Source organism: Protomyctophum bolini, assembly GCF_963924005.1.
Source record: "Protomyctophum bolini genome assembly, chromosome: 14".
NCBI lineage: Eukaryota > Metazoa > Chordata > Actinopteri > Myctophiformes > Myctophidae > Protomyctophum > Protomyctophum bolini.
In genome coordinates, this window is record NC_137875.1 from 10423366 (window position 1) to 10444334 (window position 20969).

The 20969-nt window shown below is 42.5% G+C and overlaps 1 protein-coding gene across 3 annotated transcripts in view; it reads right to left on the reverse strand.

The window, feature by feature from the left end:
- Positions 1–20969, reverse strand: part of LOC308328722 (cGMP-dependent protein kinase 1) — a gene marked incomplete at its 5' end in the record, with an annotated part of 153833 nt that overhangs the window by 124044 nt on the left and 8820 nt on the right. For 2 of the 3 annotated variants that reach the window (XM_080782824.1, XM_080782823.1), the window contains one exon: positions 4014–4180. In XM_080782824.1, the coding sequence (XP_080638950.1) occupies positions 4014–4137 (124 nt within the window). Of the gene's footprint in view, positions 1–4013; positions 4181–14962; positions 15677–20969 lie in introns of those variants that run through there. The other variant, XM_080782822.1, reaches the window with a different exon arrangement.

Sequence of the window (20969 nt, forward strand, 5' to 3'; positions counted from 1 at the left end):
ATTATTATTCAACAGGGGACCGGGACCTCCTGTTAAACTCTCCAGCAGGAGACCCAAATAGTCTCCTGCTGAGTTACTGACCCGGTCATCAAATTATTGGCTTAGGAATGGCTCAAAAACAAACAAACAAACCTCCATGAATTCAAGGCTTCATGGGGTGTGTAAGAACTACTCAGTCACGGTTTAGTGCTATATTAAAAAATAATAATGAAAAAAAAAAAAGAATTCAGCCACTGAGAGCAAGCAGGGAAATGTCCTGCCCTCTTGATAATCAAAATCGATAGCCTATATGGAACAACTCGTCCGGTAGGTAGGGGAATCGATGTCCGCACCTGGCAGAATATTAACCTTTAAATGTCACTGTCCCATCTATACCTCTCTGATCGCTCACTCCATCACGGATCTCACTCATTCTCTTCTCTAAAAGTTCAATGGCATTTGGATGATTTGGAGTGTCGGAGATGGAACAGGACCTGAAGGTCACAGGTGGACTCTCCCATCTATTTGAACACTTTTAAAATAATGTTTAAAGTCATAGTCGTCTTAGGGCTGACAGCTGCAAAAAAAAACTGCTCGTCCTAAGATGGAAACCTCCCCATAAACTTTAGGTCTCACAATGGATCCTATCTTTAATGGACATGATCTCTCTGGAACTCTCTTTAGCTCCATCCAATGGGGCACAAGAAAACACACTTGACATCTTATTCACAGCATTAGAAAAACTGAAATCATGCCAACATCTCTGATGACTGTTATTTTAATTTAATTTTTCCAATGGTAAAGTACCTGTCTTGCTTTATTTATTATTATTATTGTTTTTGATGTATTGTAATGTATTATCTGTTTTGCTGTTCAACTTGTGGGGTGGGGGAAACCCCTTTTTTAACACAAGAAAATAAGTCATAGTCGTCATTGCCATTGTTCAAAGACAAAGATTCACACACGTTTTGTGGAAAGAACAGCACAAAGTTTCCCAAAGTTAGCCGTAAAGAAGGATGACTTCATGCATCTTCATATAATTGGTCCTCAATAATTCTCCTTATAATATGGTACAATTATTTTCTTGTTTGAAAAACAAATCTGTCAAACGATGATGTCCACAGCTCTCCTGTGTAGAGAGTAGAAAGAAATTATACAATTTCATCATGAGCAATAATGAGAACCAAGTATATGAACATATACATCCTTGAGTCTGCAGTGCAGCTGCAGTACGAGCTGTGGCCGAAAATCTGTGCCGCCTCGGAAGGCTTTATTTAAAATGTTTATTTAGAATGTTTAGTTAAACCTATGTTAGGTATCTTTGTTTTTGGTTTTTTCTTCTTTTTCATAATATAGGCCAAATCTAAGCCCGGGTTAGATTTCTTAGATTTCTCACAATCAATGCCCAGAACCTTAGTTTTTAATTAAATCTATGTCTGACAATATTCTCTGCTTAGTGTAATTTACAAAAAGGGTAGGCGCAATAAGCCTCGGCTTCTGCCTTCACCTTTTCGGTACCACTAGTTATTAGTGGATTTTAATGTACGTCTGTATGTACTCCTTTTTCCTTTTATGGACCGAAATGAAATCTATCTATCTAAGGACACCAAACCTGCTCAGTCGCAGTTTTTGGCAGCGAAATTTCGATTTTAGTTTTAGTCATAGTTTCTTCACATTTTAGTTACCTGGAATGTTTTAGTGTTAGTCTAGTTTTAGTCGACTAAATATCGTAAGATTTTAGTCGACTAAATCTACAGTTGATTTAGTCGACCAAAATGTATTTTGGCGGGCCTTGATGCCGTCGTAATGGCTGATTTTATACGTACTGAAAATAGTTGTGCAAATAGTTGTGCACTAGTCCCGGTTTAACATTTTAGTCTAGTTTTTATTTGTTGACAAAATCGACAGTATATTTAGTCATAGTTTTAGTCATCATAGCTTAGTTTTCATGTAGTTTTCGCCAGTGAAAAAAGGTAGTCGACAAACATTTTTAGTTTTAGTCGACGAAATCAACACTGCTCAGTCGGCTACCGCCTCTTACTCTAGCTATTCTATTCTTGTGACATTTCATGGACCAGAGGAAGAGAAACTGAAATAGTTTGAAATAGTGTTTTCAGCCTGGATCCATGGCATATTTAACTCATTACTGCCAAGGAGGACTTTTTCAGCTTTTTCGTGGTTTTAGTTCTTACACTATGGTGGTCTTGGCTAACCTATGATTTACTGATCAAGTCCCAGTGAGACCAGAAACAACTATATAAATCAGGACAATTAGACATGTGTTGCCTCAATGTTCTAACTGCTCAGGAGTGTACAGTGCAGAACTATGTAGCCAAGTGGTTTGATTATTTTGTGTTATGTCATCTCTCACACACACACACACACACACACACACACACACACACACACACACACACACACACACACCTGCAATGTCTCACAATAAAGGAGAGAGAATCTCATCTCTCACTAGTCCACCTCCCTACAAGGCTAAGCCTAAATGTATGTTATTCAATATATTATTTGAGGGAACATTATAGGCTTTTCTAAACCAAGCCCCGTCTCCATGGTTATTTATTTTAACCCCCATAATTTCAAGGACCGCCAATTTGCTACTGCAAATTCTCAAGCATTTCTGAAGTTGCGCTCAGAAGGTTGGAGTGTTTGCTCAGACCGATGACACATTAGAGGGAACATTGAGATCATCCCTGTCGGGTGAAAACCTCATGTCCAAAACTGTTACTTTTCAGGATTCAAATTCAAACGTATCAAAAGCAGCAGATCTACAAGCCCCAATAGTATAATCAAGTATTCATTTAATTTACAAAAAATAACATAAAAAGATGGCGATACTTAGGTGTACTTAGGTGTCATCATCCTCACTCTGATCTTGATTTATAGAAACGTCTTGCACAAGTAAAGCATTACCCAAGACACATAACAAGAAGAAAGACATGCCATCTCCGGTTTACTTCTCATATCTGCATCGCTACGTATGCAATACGCACTGCGAGTAGGGCAACACGCTGAGGTGGGCAACAAAATGTGCCAAGCCGACCCTCATAATAACAATTTTTCTCCGCAGCTCCGCCGCGAAATGACGCACGCCCATGTGTGCGTCCTCGCAAACGGTGAAAGTAGCCGATCTGCATGAGATAATGCAGCGCTCTAGTCGGGAGGGGGGTCAGCACAAATATATGCGAGTAGGGCAACCAAATCGTCAGAGACGTCCCTGATCTCCATGACGTACAGTATATAGGCCTACTGTCAAATGTACTGTTGTATACAGCAATAAGAAGAAATAACCGTCATTACAGAACAATTGTGCGGTATACACAAAAATGTAATCGCTGACGTAGTGTGGTCGCCTTTTTAGGAGACTGGAAGCAGTTTGGAGTATAATAATTCCAAAGGCTACCCCACGGCTACTGAACTAAATGTTGGATCCAATCGCCACAACAAGCCACATAATATTACGCTCTATGAGAAGGAAATTTACATAATCAACTTTCTTTTCCTCTGTCCCAGCAAAACACTCGCAAGGGATCTACTTATATCCATTTGTGTACCATTTCACCTCTAGATAGCCTATCGTTCTAGAGCACCAAAGACTGACTAGACGTACTTTACACCTACCTGGATGGTGTTCTTTTTCCCCCATTATGAATTCCCATTTTATATTGAGTCAAAAATAAGAACTGTGTTAAAAAAATAAACAAAATGATCCCGGCGGTTTGACTAATATGAATATGAAGACTCAACGGACGGCAAGAAAACGCTGATGTTATTGCCGCCGAATTAGTTACAATTTGTTAAAACAAACCGAATCAAATATGAGTGACTGACTATCATAAACGATAGAGAAACCTCCCTGACAATATCGCAGAGACCTTTTTGGACAGCAATGCTTACATGAGATGATTTTAACATGACCCAATGTCATTCCCAATGTGAATTACTTCCGCAACCCAGGGGATGAAGGAGTGATGCCAGGACTTTGGTACTATATGACTGTCCACCATCTTTGGACTTACCCTCCATGACGTAGACGAGGGAGCCCACGTCTCCCTCCTTGATGATGCAGCTGTCCTTGCCATACTCCACGGGGTACATGCAGTCCACGATCTCCTGGATCTGAGACAGCTCCAGGTTCTTCATGAAGTCATTGTCTAAGATGGCCTCCTTGATCAGGTCCTTGGACCTGGACGAGAGAGGAAAGAAAGTATAAAAAAGATATACCGTACTATTTTAGAACACAAACACAATTTCTTTATTGGAAGGAATGCCAAAGTCAAGTTTATTCGTGCAGTCCTTAAAAGACGTAGTGAAATGAAAAATATGTTTTTCACACTTTAGAGCATATCTGTGGTCATCACACGGGAATATCTAACAATAGATGCCAAAACAATGTGAAAACATAAATTTTTCAGTATTTGTATATAAAAAGTCTCTAAAAGGAAATAGTAGCAGAGTAGAGAGAGCCGTCTCTCTCTCACTTGAAAACAAACAGTAGCGCTGTTACACACGGGTGCAATGATTGAGATTCTAACGTCTTGAGGTCCGGGCTTACGCACGTCACGTGACATGACGTCATGAACGTCCGTCCACCTCCATGAAAGTGCTGCAATTCCACATTTCGCCAGTAGGTAGTGGCAGCTTCAACGTTGGATAGCCTTACTTGACATTTGAGTGGGCAAAACCTTACATAATTACTACTAAATTATCAATATAAGTAAAATAACGTATTTGTTCTACTGATCTTAAATTCAAAAATAGCAAAAGTAGCAGATCGACAAGCTCAGAATGTATTACTTATTAATATTCATTTAGGACAAATAAGATGTTTGTCGACTGTGGCTCAAGAGGTAGAGCAGGTCGTCCAATGATCCATGGGTCGGCGGTTCGAATCCCGGCTCCTCCTATCTACATGTCGAAGTGTCCTTGGGCAAGACACTGAACCCCAAATTGCTCCCGATGTGCTGGTTGGTACTTTGCATGGCTTCCGCCGCAATCGGTGTATGAATGTATGTGTGAAGAATGGGTGAATGTAATGCACAATCTATGTAAAGGCGCTATATAAATGCACCATTTATGTTTCCGCCAGACGGCAACGACATTTGGTTGAAAATGTGCCTATAAGGACATGCCCGGGGACAAACCAGCCAGACAAAAGATGGGATCCTCGTCCAGGGTGGACAGGAAACATGTTAGATGGGGATTTAGTCACGTCGTAATAGTATTATTACAGCAAGGATGCAGCACAACAGCCCAGAAGACCAAGACGTACAGTACTAGTGTGTTACACTGTCCAGTCAGTGTGTCACACAGTGTGTTCTGACTTCAGGGTGAAAATGTTGTGTCCGTGGAACATCAAACATTGCATGGAACAAATAGCTGCGGTCGGGCAAGAAACCTCTTATCTCCATATTTTGACCTTTTGTATTACTATAATTTTTTTGCGACCGAAGGTTTTGTAAATTAATGCACTACTTCACACACTGTATCACACTACGTCACACAATATCATCAAAAGTAGCAGATATAGCTTGCTACTTTCGCTATTTTTTTAACATATGAGGACAGAGACAAAATCACAAAATCAAACTACCACTTTGTATCTTTTGCTATCCAAGCCCAATTAATGTATAGCCTTCAGCAGAGGTTGCAGACTGCACAGCTGCAAGGATAACATGGATAAAAATGTTGTACTCCTTGCTGCTCATAAAGGATAACATTTATGTACTGGTGGTGGTCTCATGCTTGGAGTGTGTATACACACACACACACACACACACGTCAAAATAGCAAGTCTTCTCCACACAGATGCACTCCCAATTTGACAACGTAATCCCCCCCAAGAAAATAGCATGGAAAGGACACATCACTCCAAATAAAAATAAGTGATTAAGTCAGAGGTTTAGGGACTGGGAGGCCAATTGGCTAGGTCTGTCACGATGACAGACATAGCCAATTACTTTAATGATGAATTGGCATGCAGATGATTGCGACAGAAGGTTGCACTTACTATGCAAACCTGCACTGCCGCTGTAACACAACGCTCCCCCCACCCCACACACACACACACAAACCAAATAACTTCAATATATTGTCTGAGTCGGGAGGAAACCTCATATGTCAAATAGCAAAAGTAGCAGGTCTACATGCTCAAAGCGCACCGCTTTGCACCGCATTTTGAATGTCAAAATGCATTCAAGTTTGTATGTTTCGAGTTTGACTCAAGTTAATCTGATTACATGATGTCATGCTATGGGCCTACTCTTGTATACCCATAGGGGGATTTTGCATAGCGTTCCCTGATTTTGCTCAGCATGCTGCTTAGCAAAATGTGGGGAACATTTTAAAGATGTTAACCTAACGGCAAGTTTGACTGTATTCTATTTGTTTCAATAAATGAATTCCTATATAGAAGATGAAATTATTCTGAATCATGAATAATTAAAATGATCTCAAATAATTCCAATCAGGCTCTTATGTAATTATTGTAACTGTAAAAAAGACAAAATGCTGTAGCCTAGTACGTGAATTGTCAGTCACACGCCACAAATGCGATTTCACCAAAACGTTTCTAAGGTGATGGAGAGCCTGTGTGTCATGTGTTTATGACAGGCCAGCATCCGTGGAGGGACAGATAGAGAAGTGTCTGCATATTAGACCCGTTTCAACTTTCACATTCACAATAGCCGTGTTGACGTGAAATTGTTGGATAAACTCTACTAGTACACAATAAGGTTCCAATCCACTCAGGTCAGCCAGTCAGGGTTCTGCTGTCATTGTGTGTGTTGTTCACTGAAAGGATCTGCTACACTAAAGCTACACTCCCACGTCAGCGAAGACAGTTTGCGAGAGAAGGTCTTTACGGAAATAAGCCCAAAACAAGTGCCTACCGACCACATGAGCACTTTAAACCTATATCCTTCGATCAGATATTTGAAAATAGCCAATCTACAAGTGATCTACAATCATTACTTGTTGTGAACTTGTGAAATGTATGTTAAGTCAATTTAGAATTTTTTGGTAGCAACACAATTCTGCGGGGGGCAAAAAATAGCGGGGGGCTATCAGTCTATCTCTGAACGAATTAAATAATATTGTTTAGGAAAAATGTAGTAAAAATCCAATGCTGTTTTCTTTCCCATTCCCTCGATCTGACCGCCTGCTGTTGCACTTATATACTGAGCAACTCTGCACCATTGTGAGATGTCAGTTTGCAAGTTTCTCGTTTGTTGAACTCCCTCTGCTGACTGTAAACAAACCAGAAATGCCATCGAAGATGGCGGCCGCTACCACGTGACACATATGTTAACACCCCTGTTGGTAGGCCCTATAGGGTCTCCCTATCTCTCAAGCTCTTTAGTAAACAGATTGGCAGTTGTGGAAAGTAACTACATTTACTTAAGTTGCAATTAAAACTAAAAGGTATTTGTACTAATTAGTATTTCCAATTTCCAATGCTTTTAGTTCAACTTCACTACATCTCACTTGACAAATCACTTATACACCCTTTTAATTGTGGACAGTCTCTTATTAAACATCACAAGAGAAAGTCGCTCATAATGGGAGACAGCTGTCATGATGGTTTTGAAGAGAGAAGACTTGAAGAAAGAGGCTAATAACATGTAATGGGGTTAATTGGACGCGGTGTCCCCGACTCTTCAAAGGGGAGATGATTCGACCCCAATTCATGAAGAAGAGGAAGCACTATATACAGCTCATAAGCACTTTGGGAATAGACTCGGTGTGGGGGGGAGGGGGCTACAAATACAGTACTGTATGTACTGTAGGCATCAATCTGTGAGAACTAGATTGTGCGTTGCACTCACCCCCTTCCTCCACCTCCCTATTTTTCTCACAAAATGTCCAAAGAGCTCTTCTTCCCCGTTACAGTCAAATCCAAATCACTTGTAAATCTTCTTTTGTTAATTTAATAAATTGAGAATGATTCATAATTACAGTAGGAACCAACACTTAACTGTGCAAATGGAACAATTATTTCAGGAGCTGAAATGGACAATGCTACATTTGGTTTCATGTCTACAATTTTAAAGTTAAATTAACATTTATTATACAGATTCGGGTTGGGGTCTCACAGATAAGAAAAGTCGTCCTATCAAATGGGGCTCTGTGCCCCAATGCATATCACACTAAAAGGGTCCTTGACATCATAATCACTGGTTTATGGTGTATTTCCCAAAGAAATTTGCCAAAAGGTTTCTCTGTGATGGAAAGTAACTAAGTACTGTAAAGAATATATGAATGACGCACCAAAGCATTATGGGAATTGTAGATCTAAAACCACATATTATACACATAAAATAAGATCTGGTTGCAAAAGGGGTGAAGTGGCCCTTTAAGTAAAGAAATGAAGTACTTTATCCCACCACTTGTCATTTCCATTTCCCAAAAGGTTTCGCTCTCAAAGCAGAGCCTTCCTTTTCTCGCCCTCCTAGAGGCGAACTTCTGGGAACTCAGATGAGAGCCTTCCAGGAAAGGCGTGAAGACCATGCCGGACCCCCTGAGCGGAGCCTCTGAACCATGACAATGTTAAGACAGTGTTCTGTCCTCTCCAGTACTGCCAGGCCGGCCATAGCCCCCATCTTATGAAAACACCAGCCTTCCTCTCCCTTTGTAAAGAGAGAAGATATATTTGCTGTGTTCCCGCCAGTCAAGTTTGGGGACTGAGCATGTACAGTACGATACGGCCCTCCTTAAAAGGAGAAACTATGCTCTTTCAGAGGGAAAAAGGAGAGAGAGAGAGGTGGCAGAATAGTGGGAGAGGCTAAGACAGACACAAGAGGGAGGGAGAGTGTGTGTGTGTGTGTGTGTGTGTGTGTGTGTGTGTGTGTGTGTGTGTGTGTGTGTGTGTGTGTGTGTGTGTGTGTGTGTGTGTGTGTGTGTGTGTGTGTGTGTGCGCGTGCGCGAGAGAGATGGAGATAGAGATAGAGAGAGAGAGAAAGACTCCATCAAACTTGCAAAAACTGAATGAATAAATAAAAACATCTATTTTAATGAACAACGCCATCAGCAAAGGTTATTCACTCAGGAGACAACCTTGATACTCAAAGTAACAACTAGACCAGAATAAATTGTCTTAGCAGTTACTCTAGGAGAAATATCGATCCTCACGCTACTGAATAAACATCCCGTTCTAATCAATGAAAGCACTGGCAAAATGTAGCCTATTATTTAAAGTCGGACGGAGCCTTACATTCAAGGCACTTTGATGTCACTTCAGTTCAGAGTGACATCTGATTTGATACAACCATTTAAAAATCACATCCCGACTCTTCCATGGGTAGAAAACAACCGTGGCGAGTTGCATAAGTGCTAAGAACTAGAAGTGCTCAATTTTTCAAGTAAATTTCTTTGCAGTGTTGTGAAATGAAGGTGTGTGTGTGTGGACATAAGTTGCACAAAATCAATTTCAACCCGGCATGTTATATTGGAAAAAGTACAAATATGTAGATTTCGCAGAACAGCGCAATAGAGTAGACCACTGCTCATCCGTGAACTGAAACTTACTAAATGAACTAAAATATATGCAATATGTAAAGCAGTGAGAGCAGCCCACTCTCAAACACTGTGCAGGTATCCAAGTCTTCCTTTTGAAGTCATTAAGACCTGAGGTCGTTTCTACGAAGTACGAATGCCTTCTAAATCGGTGGTTCTCAAACCTTTTAAGTACAAATCTAAAATGACAGACACTTTCCCAGTTTTAATGGGTTAAAATGTGTGCGTGCGTGTGTGTGTGAGAATGATGGTGAAAATCTACAATCTCACAAGGGATCCGCATGTAATTCCGACGGAGCATTAGTCCGACATGCTGGAACCGTTCGGACATGCGCTGCTTCCTTGCTTGCGGTTATGGTTAGGTTAGGGTTTGAGGTAGGTTGTCGTTTGACGGACCAATGACTAGTCTGTACTAAGTACTGCACCCACGTCACATTGTGATCTTGTAGATGGGCTATTTTCACTATTTGTCGAAAAGTAGTATACAGTGCCAGATGTAGATGTAAGTGTCAGTGTCAGATGTAAGAAAGGGCTCAGAGGAAAAACAAAGGTTGGGAAGCACTGGTGTATAATAAAAAAACTAATTTATTTCATTCCTATTCATGTTTAGAACAGATGCAGGGTTTTGTTTTGTGCAAGAAACTATCAAGTTTTCAGTTGAGTGCCCACAAAAGCTCAACATATGCAGCCTCCAGTCCTGTATGAACTCAGCAGAGGATTCTAACAATTATCATAGCAATAATGGATATTCTTCCAGTGTGACTTCAAGTTGACTCCTTTGTCTCATTGGTTCGCAATGTCGGGTCTAGGGACCCACCAACGGTACAAAAATAAATATGTTTAAGGCCACGACCCCCAAAATAATCAAATTTGAACTGGGGGACCCCTCACCCCGACAAGTACTTGGAATTGTAGGAGTTGAGGGCAGGCGTTACATTTAGTTTGACTCGGTTCCTCAGATAAAAATTGTTTGCCTCTCATATATATATATATCTTATATTTCACAATTTGGTTAATGTTTGACTATATTTTATAGTATAGTATAGTTTGCAACTTAGTTGCAGACCTTTAAGAGTCCATTTGGTTCCATTTGTATAGTACTGTGGGCCTCATGGCTCGGCAAGGCTTACTTACTTAGTACTTACTCTCTGGGTTACATTATGTACATAACTGCTATCTATATCTTGATTATATAATGTTTCTATCCCGTCCTTTTTTTTCCTATCTCTGTCCACATTCTTCTAATGTAAACTACAAAATGAGGGAGCATACATGGAAAATAAATGAATAAAAAATGATTTTTTAATTAACCAAAAAAAAGCTGATCCTGATTATAAAGTGTCCATTTGGACCCCCAGACCTGACCTTGAGAACCAGTGTTTTATCTGGCTTTCCTAGCCAGTCTAGCTTGACAAGACAATCAAGCCCCAGCCAGAGATTCCCATTTATTTACCTCAGGGAGGGAGGGAGGGAGGCAGGCATGGGAAGCGTTGCCCTGTGAATAAGAATGGCTATCCGTGGCTGTTGTGTCAGAAAGCCGACAGGTTGAACTAAGAATAATGCCCTTTCCCCTCGTCAAACAAAAAAGCCACCCTCCGGTGTTAAATCATCTGTGATGGGGCCCTTTGAAGGTTTGTTTATTTGCTCCTCGACAGAATAATGCACCTGCTTATATCAGGTTCGTGAGGACACAGGTGGGTCTCTTGCTGAGGCCTGTTTCCCGTTCTTATCCTGGTTGATCATATGGATTAATAATATTTTGGGAGCATTTGATTGATGGGAGGGCTAGCGTACTAGCAGAGTGTCTCAGGGCCTCTGCCCGAACACTGAAAAGCTTAAATAATTCCCCTTGGCGGCCTGGGCCGTGGCTCAGCGGTCCAGGCACCTTGGCCGGTAGTCCAAGTCAGACAGGTTCGACTCCCGATCCCGTCGGCCTTTATTGCATGTCACTCCCCCATTTCCTGTCCCTCTATAAACAATAGGCTATAAAATATAGGCGAAAGCCGCAAAAAAAAACATTTAGAAATAATTCCACCTTGGCCAAAGGTGGGATTGCCCTTTATGCTATAGGTAAAGATGTTTGGCTTTAGGGCCCTACCTTACGCCTTACGCGCATTTAGCAGGTTTTAGCTTTAAGCAGCTTCCACTATCCGTAAACGGTATCTTGAGGCCACGCTACCCACTATGCATTATGCCGACTCCTTTATTTGCGGCTGGAGGTATGCCCGTGGATATTTTGATGTGCTTTCCCTATAATTGCTATCTTGCCCGCACGTTTGGGGAAAGCGCATAGCAGCCAGGGCCTCAGACCACCCGCTGGCCGCTATGCCAAATCCATTTGATATAACGCACACCTGTAATGGACATGTATGTCGGGAGTAGAGGCTTGTCCCAAGATAGCAATTTATTTTATGGGGGAATGTTTCGCACAGTGCTAAATCCCAAAGTTACGGACTTAGGGACTCTGACGCAAGATAGAGCCCTTAGTGTCCCTTCCTTAGACGGGGGACCTGGGTTCGAATCCCAGGCGTTTACATTGGTGCCGTGGCGGCCAAGGGGGACTCCAATGTAGGAATCCCAGGCGTTACATGAGGACTGAAAATGCTATAAATTAATAATACCATGTACTGTACTGCAGAGGTTCTCAAACATCTTTGTTGCAGGTCAAGGTCATGCTCCCTGTAAATAACCTTTTCACCCACGGCACCCTTGAATTACACTGGTACATAGCACCTTTTGTCCTATAAACGGTACGTAAAAATGAAAATATTTCCCCCCCAAAGATACAGTATGTCACGAGGACAACTGGAGAGAATATTTGTTTCCATTAGGACAGACAGGACAATAACTTTTATACTTGGCAATTGGCATTTAACCACTTAAACCCCAGCATTCCCATTCTGGGGAGAACATTCACCAGAAATAGGCAATCTACAAGCTCACAACGTGAGTTGTGGTGTACTGTACAACTGTAGGCTGAAAAAGATTGCACCAAGTACAGTTTAACTTGGGTACCTCACGATTTCATCAACAATATATCACGATATCTGTAGATAGATAGATTTTTGTGCCACAAACTGGCCAATAAGGACATTAATTTGTCTTGCCTCCTCCAAACAGTAAAATACTGACTTGTCCACAACTTGTCTGCCCACAACAATGGGTAGCCTAGTACTACTACTAGTAATAAGTTATAACTAATCAATATCACAATATTGGGATGATGATACAATATACTGTATATATCGCGGGAGCAAGTATCGATATATCGGCACACCCCTAAGTGGTTAAACTGAAGTTAGTTAGTATTCTGAGGCACATCTGGACTGGCACTCACTTTAAGAAACCCTGCTGTACTGCAGGGGTTCTCAACCTGTGTGTCGCGACCCCCTGGGGAGTCGCCAAATTATTATTCTTTTTTTTTTGCAACTTGGAGTTTATCCAACTTTCATTGTAGAAATTCAGCAATCCAGTCAAACACTAGTCAAACACACAGACTTCATTATTTTTCTGGCCATAGGGTGCACATTTCAAATTGTGCTACTGTTATCTACTACATACTACTAACATTGAGTGACTGCAATTTCTTCCAGCAGTTTTAAATGATAAGTTTGTGATATTAATTTGAAGTCATATAAACCCAGACGTAATACATTATACCTCCTTGTATCAGTTTGCATAAAACAGACATGGGCACATGAGTTGTCTCGTGTTGCCTCTCGCAATTTCCAAATGCCACCAAATGTTTTTGTGTTGGGGACTTGAACCCTCACATTCCTATTCTGGGGGGAACATTAGCCGAAAATAGCAGATCTACAAGCTCATGCAGACGTGTTTTGAGCTTGTAGATCAGCTATATTTTTTTGCGAAGAGGTTTGGTCTAGAGGGAAAAAGAAGCAGAAAATGTACAGAGTGAAAAGTCAAGTTTACAAAGTATTGAGGACAATGAGGGTTTAAATTGTAATAACATGTAGTGGGGGGTCCCTGCTTCATCTCTCTCTTAGCGGGGGTCCTTGGCCTGGACAACAATGCCCCTGGGCCACCGTCATGCAAAGCCCCCCCCCCCCACCCCCCCTGGAGCTTTTCTCCTTCCCGATGTGGCACATGCTGTCTGTACACGTGCATGCATAACAATTATGACATATAGGCCTGCAATATTCAGATTTACAACTGTTTATTAAAAATAATAAACAGCCAAAAACTAAGCCAAATAAATGCAAACTGAGGGTTTAAACACTTGCAGTAATGTACCGTATCATGATGGTTTAGGACTTTTGGGGTTATTTTATTGACACAAATGAATAAACCCATTGTTAATACACACACACACACACACACACACACACACACACACACACACACAGTGACAAGGACCGTGTGTGCATGTCACTGTTATTCACTGTTACCCCTTTTTTGGGGGGCCCCTGAGCTTGAGCCTCTTCAAGCTCAAGGGCCCCCCTAGCTCAGGGGCCCCTGGGCCAGGGCCCAACATAAACCTCCCCTGTGCAGACCCCTGGCCAATACTGTCAAACAGATTGCATGCCCCTGTGATTCAATGAACTGCTTTACTCAATGGGGGGAAGAAAATAAGTAAAAGTAAGTCAATATTTTCCATATTAAGAGTGATGCAATAAATATGCTATAGGCCCTACATCAACAGGCTTTAAATATTCGTGTGGTGTAATGGCATGTCACGGATATTATGACCAACACGTATATTATGGCCAACACAACAGCTACAGAGACGATGATAGCGACACTTCAGACAGAAATGCAGCATAATAATTAGGCTGATGTGCTACAGGTGTGCAACCTGCTGCGCAGATTACACAAATTAAATAGGCGGAATGATAAACACAGCCTACTGACTGAGATTCTCAAACATTTTTATGTCAAGGACCCCCCACCACACACACACACACACACACACACACACAGGCAGGCAGCATAATAATTAGGCTGATGTGCTACAGGTGTGCAACCTGCAGCGCAGATTACACAAATGAAACAAATAAGAGGAATAATAAACACATAACCATGAAAGAGCATTTGTGTTACAAATAAACGTTCAAAATTCATCCTATAGCCTAGGAAGTATAGCCAGAAGTATAAGAATAACACGCTTAAAGAATAAAGTGATAGGCCTACTGTTTTTTGCCACTGCCCCGAGGGGTTGTGGCCAAGTGGGGTACGGTACCACCACTTTGAGTCTGAGAACCACTGCCCAAACCAAACTCAAGAACCACGGTGTTGTTCGAATTAAAACACAAACACATTCCTTCCATTCCAGACATCATCATCACATGATAGCCTACACCTGGGGTACCCCATGCCCTGGGGGGGGGGCGGCCGGTACCCACACTTTGAGTGCCCAAACCCAAGAAGAACCACGGTTTTGTTCGAATTAAAACACCAACACACTCATTCCATTCCAGACACCAGCATATACACCTACTGTGGGCTCTTGTGATAGAAAGGCAGCGTAACGTTGCTCAGGTCCAGGATGTCGAAGGCGGTGGGCTCGCCGGAGATCGCCTGCCTCTTGGACCTCTGCTGCTCGCCGCCACCACCGCCGTGCGGCGTCTCGGTGCCACCGCTCTGCTTGGCGCCGACGTGGACCACCTGCTGCTGCGTGGCGGGCTTGATGACCGAGCGGTACTTGTCCAGCTCGTTCTGGAGCTTCTGGATCAGCTCGTCCTTCTGGTCCAGCTCCAGCTCCAGCTCGTCGATGAGCGCGTCCCGCTGGCGCAGTTCCTCGATCTTCTCCTGGAGCGCGTACTGGAGGTCGCGCAAGGTGCCCATGTTGTTAATCTCCGCTTTCATATACGCACTTTAAAAAACACTAAAATATCCAACTTTAAATCCGAGATTGTTTTTTTTTAGGCAGTCGAGTGTTTGTTCTGTCTCCTTCTCGTCCTCTGCCTTCCCACTGCCGGGAAACTTTGTCCTGGAGGCATGAACGGCAGCTCCGGAGAAGAATCCACTCCCCTTCTCTCTACGACTCCGAACCGGAATTCCACCTCGCCGCCTGTTGCTGTATATTAATTAATAAGTCAGTTGGGGGGATTTGTTACGAGGCAATACATTTTCGAGACGAGCGCAGTTAAGCCCAAATATGCAAAGTTTGATAAATTCCCTCTCTCTTCAGTCTTCTTCTTGCTCTCTTGTCTCTTTTACTCCCATAATCGTCTCCCTCCCGATCCGGCTCCCTCCCTCGAGTCGACGCTGTGACAGTGGGGGAGTCCTCTCACTCAGCCGTGCGTCAGGCTCAGAGAGCCGGACAGAAGCGCAAGGCGAGAAGGGCGCCTACAGGAATCCGTGGAACAGTGCAGCCTGGGCGGGCGCACTGGAGGAGAGCGCTCCCCCTCCTCCTCATCGAGTTCCATCCATTCCATTCCATTGGAGCATATAGCCTCGGATAAAGACCATGATATATGTATTATATATATAGAGTCTGACTTTTGTATCTAGATATAAAAAATGTCGAAATCGATCAGATAGGCCTACATCTTAGTAAATGGCTAGGAGCAACTAAAATAAATTTAAATGGGGCTTTGCAGCCAATCACATGAAAATGTAAAAAAACAATGCCAACATTACACACCCTGACATACGAGTCTGAGAGGCATGTGGTCCATTTGCTACCTATATCAATCATTAGCTGGGGATACCCCTCACAGACCGCTTCCACAGACTCCACTTTGAGAACCACTGGAATAATGCAGTGGTTCTCGAATCTCATCTCATCTCAATCTTTTCAGGCTGTAACAACGCCTCAAAATAATCAACTGTAACTTAATCAATAATTAACTGGGGACCCCCGCACACATCTTCAACTTCGATGAATTGAGCACAACGCTAGGACCACAATGGAAACAAGACATTAGGCTTCCTTGGGTTTAAAATCCCCTCCCTTGTCCCCTGTTTTTGCAAACTGCCAACAAAGTATTCATCAATGAATATGGAGACACCACGCGCACACACGCACGCGCGCGCATGCACACACACACACACACACACACACACACACACACACACACACACACACACACACACACACACACACACACACGTTGAGAACCACTGGTAGGCCTATAATAGACTTGTTTAAATGTCAATAACTTCCCCCAGGACAGGCAGCTGCTTGTGTACAACACAAGTTCACAAATTGATGAGCAGACTGGATCCTTAATGGGAGTCAAGTTGATGGCAGTTTAATGAACTCTGCACTTTTTGTGCAAAATATCATAGCCTCACATGTTCTGCCTCTTGTTTTCTTTTCCGGGGCATCATTCAGCACCATTGTGGATCATTTTGTCATCCCTCCTGGCAAGTAAAATGTGCCAAGGAAAATGTGTTGATGTTTTTTGTCCGTTGATTGAGCTGTGAATAGTGCTTGTGAAATGACATAAAAAGAAACGGAGAAAAAAATGCTCAATAAAAATAGCTCATATCATCACTGAAAGGTCTTTGGCAGGGGTGAAATGTAACAGAGTACACTTTTGTGTATTACTTTTACTACTACTACTCTACTAGTTTAAGTATATTTTGATATCTTTGTATTTTTAGGCTACATTTTGAATACAGGACTTACTACTTAAGTAAAACATGCGAGCACTTCATGCATCCCTGGTCTTCTAGGGTGAGAAGACACAGTCATCCCTTGTCTCCACAGCAGATGTAGGCTATAACCCAAATATATCACTAGCTTGTGTATATCCAGTGACAGTGATAAATGACCATTACACACACACACACACACACACACACACACACACACACACACACACAGAGAAGAGAGAGAAGAAACGGCTCTTGCAACACGGCTCAGGGAACAAAAGGGTCAAAGGAATTTGAGGCATTGGAGTTATGCATTATTTAAAATAAAAAAGTCACACCCGTGTGAACTGAGCAGTGCGGCTGTTAAACAACACCGCTGGTTGGCTGCAGTTATAGTTTGCTCAGTGTGAATGGAACTTTAGGCTGCTCAACAGTATGTGACCTAGTGCTGCCAACGAATATTCTATATCCGAATATAGATTCGAATCAATTTTTTTAATTAATAACCGAATATATAAAATTAAGGCTCGAATTAAAAATAATAATAAAAAATATTTTTTTATTTATTATTATTATTAGTTTTCCGTGCCATGGGTAAGCGTTGTGACTTGTGAGCTTGTAGATTAGTTATATTTGCCATGCGACACGCCGACAACGGCATACATTGAAGAATAAATCAGCTGCCTCGCACATTTCCTAAACACAGACTATACAGCGCAGCGCAGCGCAGTTCTGATTGGCTGCCTCGTCTCCAGCCATGTTGCCTCAGAATTCTTTAGGGTCACTAATTTGAGCATAACAGCGGAGCATAGGCGCTAGCCAGCTAAAAAGTTTCATAACGTCGGCAGCAGACCCACAGTCCACAGATAATAATAATGCAGCAGAATTAACACTGCCTCCGTGCCTCGTTTTGATAAGGCTGTGTGGTAGGATTGCTCATTTAAGAAAAAAATGTTACTGGAGAAGGGAGAATGTATGCGTTCCGTTCCATCTCAGTTTTCAGCAACACCAATGCGCGGAGAGAGAGAGTTGCGCCAGCAATGCGATCTTAAATGTTATGTCTAAGGTTGTATTGGTGTAAATATAATTATTAAAAAATCCGATTGGCTCGAATTGAAATCCGAAATCCGAATGGCTCGAATTGCTCGAATCCACGTGGGTTTTTAAAACGAATATCCGAATCCAATTTTTGGACAATTACGGCAGCCCTAATGTGACCCCAATCAGCTGCAGGGGTCAATGACTCGTACCCCAAACAGACAGACATACACATACAGCCAGTCATTGGAGTGGTTAGGCACCACTCACAAATAGTACACAATAATGATAAAAGGAAAGCTGGATCTGTCAGTGATGGGATCAGCTGTCTCTCACCACTAGTGATGTCATCAGATTCCAATGAGTCACCAATAAATGTCCATGAACAGGTGTGTGTGTGTGTGTGTGTGTGTGTGTGTGTGTGTGTGTGTGTGTGTGTGTGTGTGTGTGTGTGTGTGTGTGTGTGTGTGTGTGTGTGTGTATTTGCCTCTGAGATGTAGTGGAGTAGAAGTAACAGCAAATTGGAGACATTCCAGTAAAGCAAAAGTACCTCAAAATTGTACTTACAGTACTTAGTTAGGCCTACATTACACACCACTGAACACCATGAGTCACACGATGAGAGCCATGGGCGAACGAATAAGGGTTACCACATCACAAAGAAGCTCTTTAGGTCAGTGGTTCACAAACTTTTTCATGTCAAGGACCCCCAAGTTGACACTAATTAGCCCGCAGACCCCCATTTTAAAAGATACAGCAGGGACCCCCAGGCATAAGAGATTGTCAAGGACCCCCAAATTGACATTAGTCAGCCCGCGGACCCTCATTTGAAAAGATACAGCAGGGACCCCCAGGCATGCATTAGTCTACTGACCCCCCATTTAATGGTATTTCTATCTCTGAGACCCCAATGTATATTGTAAAATCAATGTTAATTTAACTCTGAGTGTACAAATGGAACCAAATGGACCCGTTACACCCTCAGAGTTACAGACCCATGAGGGTCCATTTGGTTCCAAACTATCATTTAGCTGGGGACCACCCTGGAACTCCATCAAGGACCCCTGGGGGGTCCCCAGACCCCACTTTGGGAACCACTGCTTTAGGTGAAGGGATTGGTTTTATGTTGTACATGTTGGTGAGTATAGAGCAGTGGTTTTCAACCCTTTTCATATCCAGGACCATCATTTATTTGCACCACCATTTATAAGGACCACCATTTGATCAGATTTAGCATCTCAGACCCAAGACTTCAGGATAAGACTTTTTCTATTTCTTATAAGAAGCCATGTCGACAAGCCTAGAGACATCCCCAATCCCATGCAGGGAGGTCTGAAGAAAGGTAAAAGCTGCCCTCTTGTGGCGGTATGTGATAGAGGCTTGAGAAATGCAAAAATACTACATTATTGTCTGATGTATGTGTCCGTGGGTGGGTGGGTATTTACTGTGGATTCCGCACTCCGCAATACAACAAAAATGTGATATTATAAGACAGTGGTTCTCAAAGTTGGGTTTGGGGGCCGACAAGGGGTCTTTGAGGGGGTTCCAGGGGGTGCCCATGTTCAATGATTGTACACGTACACTACATGTCTGAAACTCAGTGTCTGCAAGGCCTAATGCATACCAAACCAAGTTTGTTAAGTGATATATTAGAAAGGGGGGTTTGAATTGTGTTTATTTCCTCTCTCTCTCTCTCTATCTGCAAAAGCAAACGTGTTTCACCAGCACAAATAATGGAGCAAAGACCATCCAATGTACGCAACCAGAAAACAGTGATTCCTAGAAAAAGATGAACGTTCACTAAAATGGCTGTACGTATACACCTAATTTAGTATGTGCCCGTTTACAAGTTTACTGCACAACCATTACTGTATATGACCTCCCTACATATTCCCCATGAGAACTAAAGGGCATATGAATGAACTTGATGAGCAACATGTTGAGTTATGCAGCAAACCAACAACTAATGCATAATTTTATCTTGCCTGGCGGGTCGGAAACCTCTCATCTCCACATTCTAACGTTTTGTGTCTTTTGGTAAATGAACGCACTACAGCCTGTCAGAGTCACACAAAAGCATCAGAAGTAGCAGATCCGTGAGCTTGTACTATTGTAGATCTGATACTTTTGAATTTGAATCCTGAAAAGTAACAGTTTTAGACATATGAGGTTTCCACCTGACAGAAACGATATTATACAGAAGCCAGTGGTTCTCAAAGTGGGGCCCGCAGGGACCCCTAGGGGAGTCCTTGAGGGGGTTCCAGCCAGGGGGTCCCGGGCAAAATGAGAAACAGACTCACTTAAGCCCTGGGGTTTTATACGTAGTTCGAAAGCAGCCAATCTACAAGGTCAGCATGTAAGTTTGTAGATCCGCTCTTTCTGGAATAATTGTGTTTTTTCTTTCTTTACACACACATTTCTTATCGACCTTAACGGAGGTCCCTGACACAAGATCCTTTCAGATGCATGTCCGTCACCAATTATATATGAATGAATGTGGGGGTCTTTGACATGAAAATGTTTGAGAATCGCTGACAGAAGCTAAATAAAAAACCCTATACATTAAAAAAAGGAGAAAAAAAAGTCCAGAATGTGCAGAATCTGGACACTCTTCCCACAACTGTTTACTTCCTCTGAAGCTGCATCATCCTCTCCATAACAGACGGGCCTCTCCTCTCCCCGGGGCGGGCCGTGGCAGCAAGCAGCATGCCCTTCAAAGCACCTCTGCACCGGGAGGAGACAGGCTTTAAATTTCACCTCTCCAACCATCCAGCTCAGCCCTTTTTCCTATGCAGATCAATAGAAACAGGATCCGCTGCTCCATGCCGCTGTAATCCGATGAGCGGGGAGGGCTGCCTCCTGGT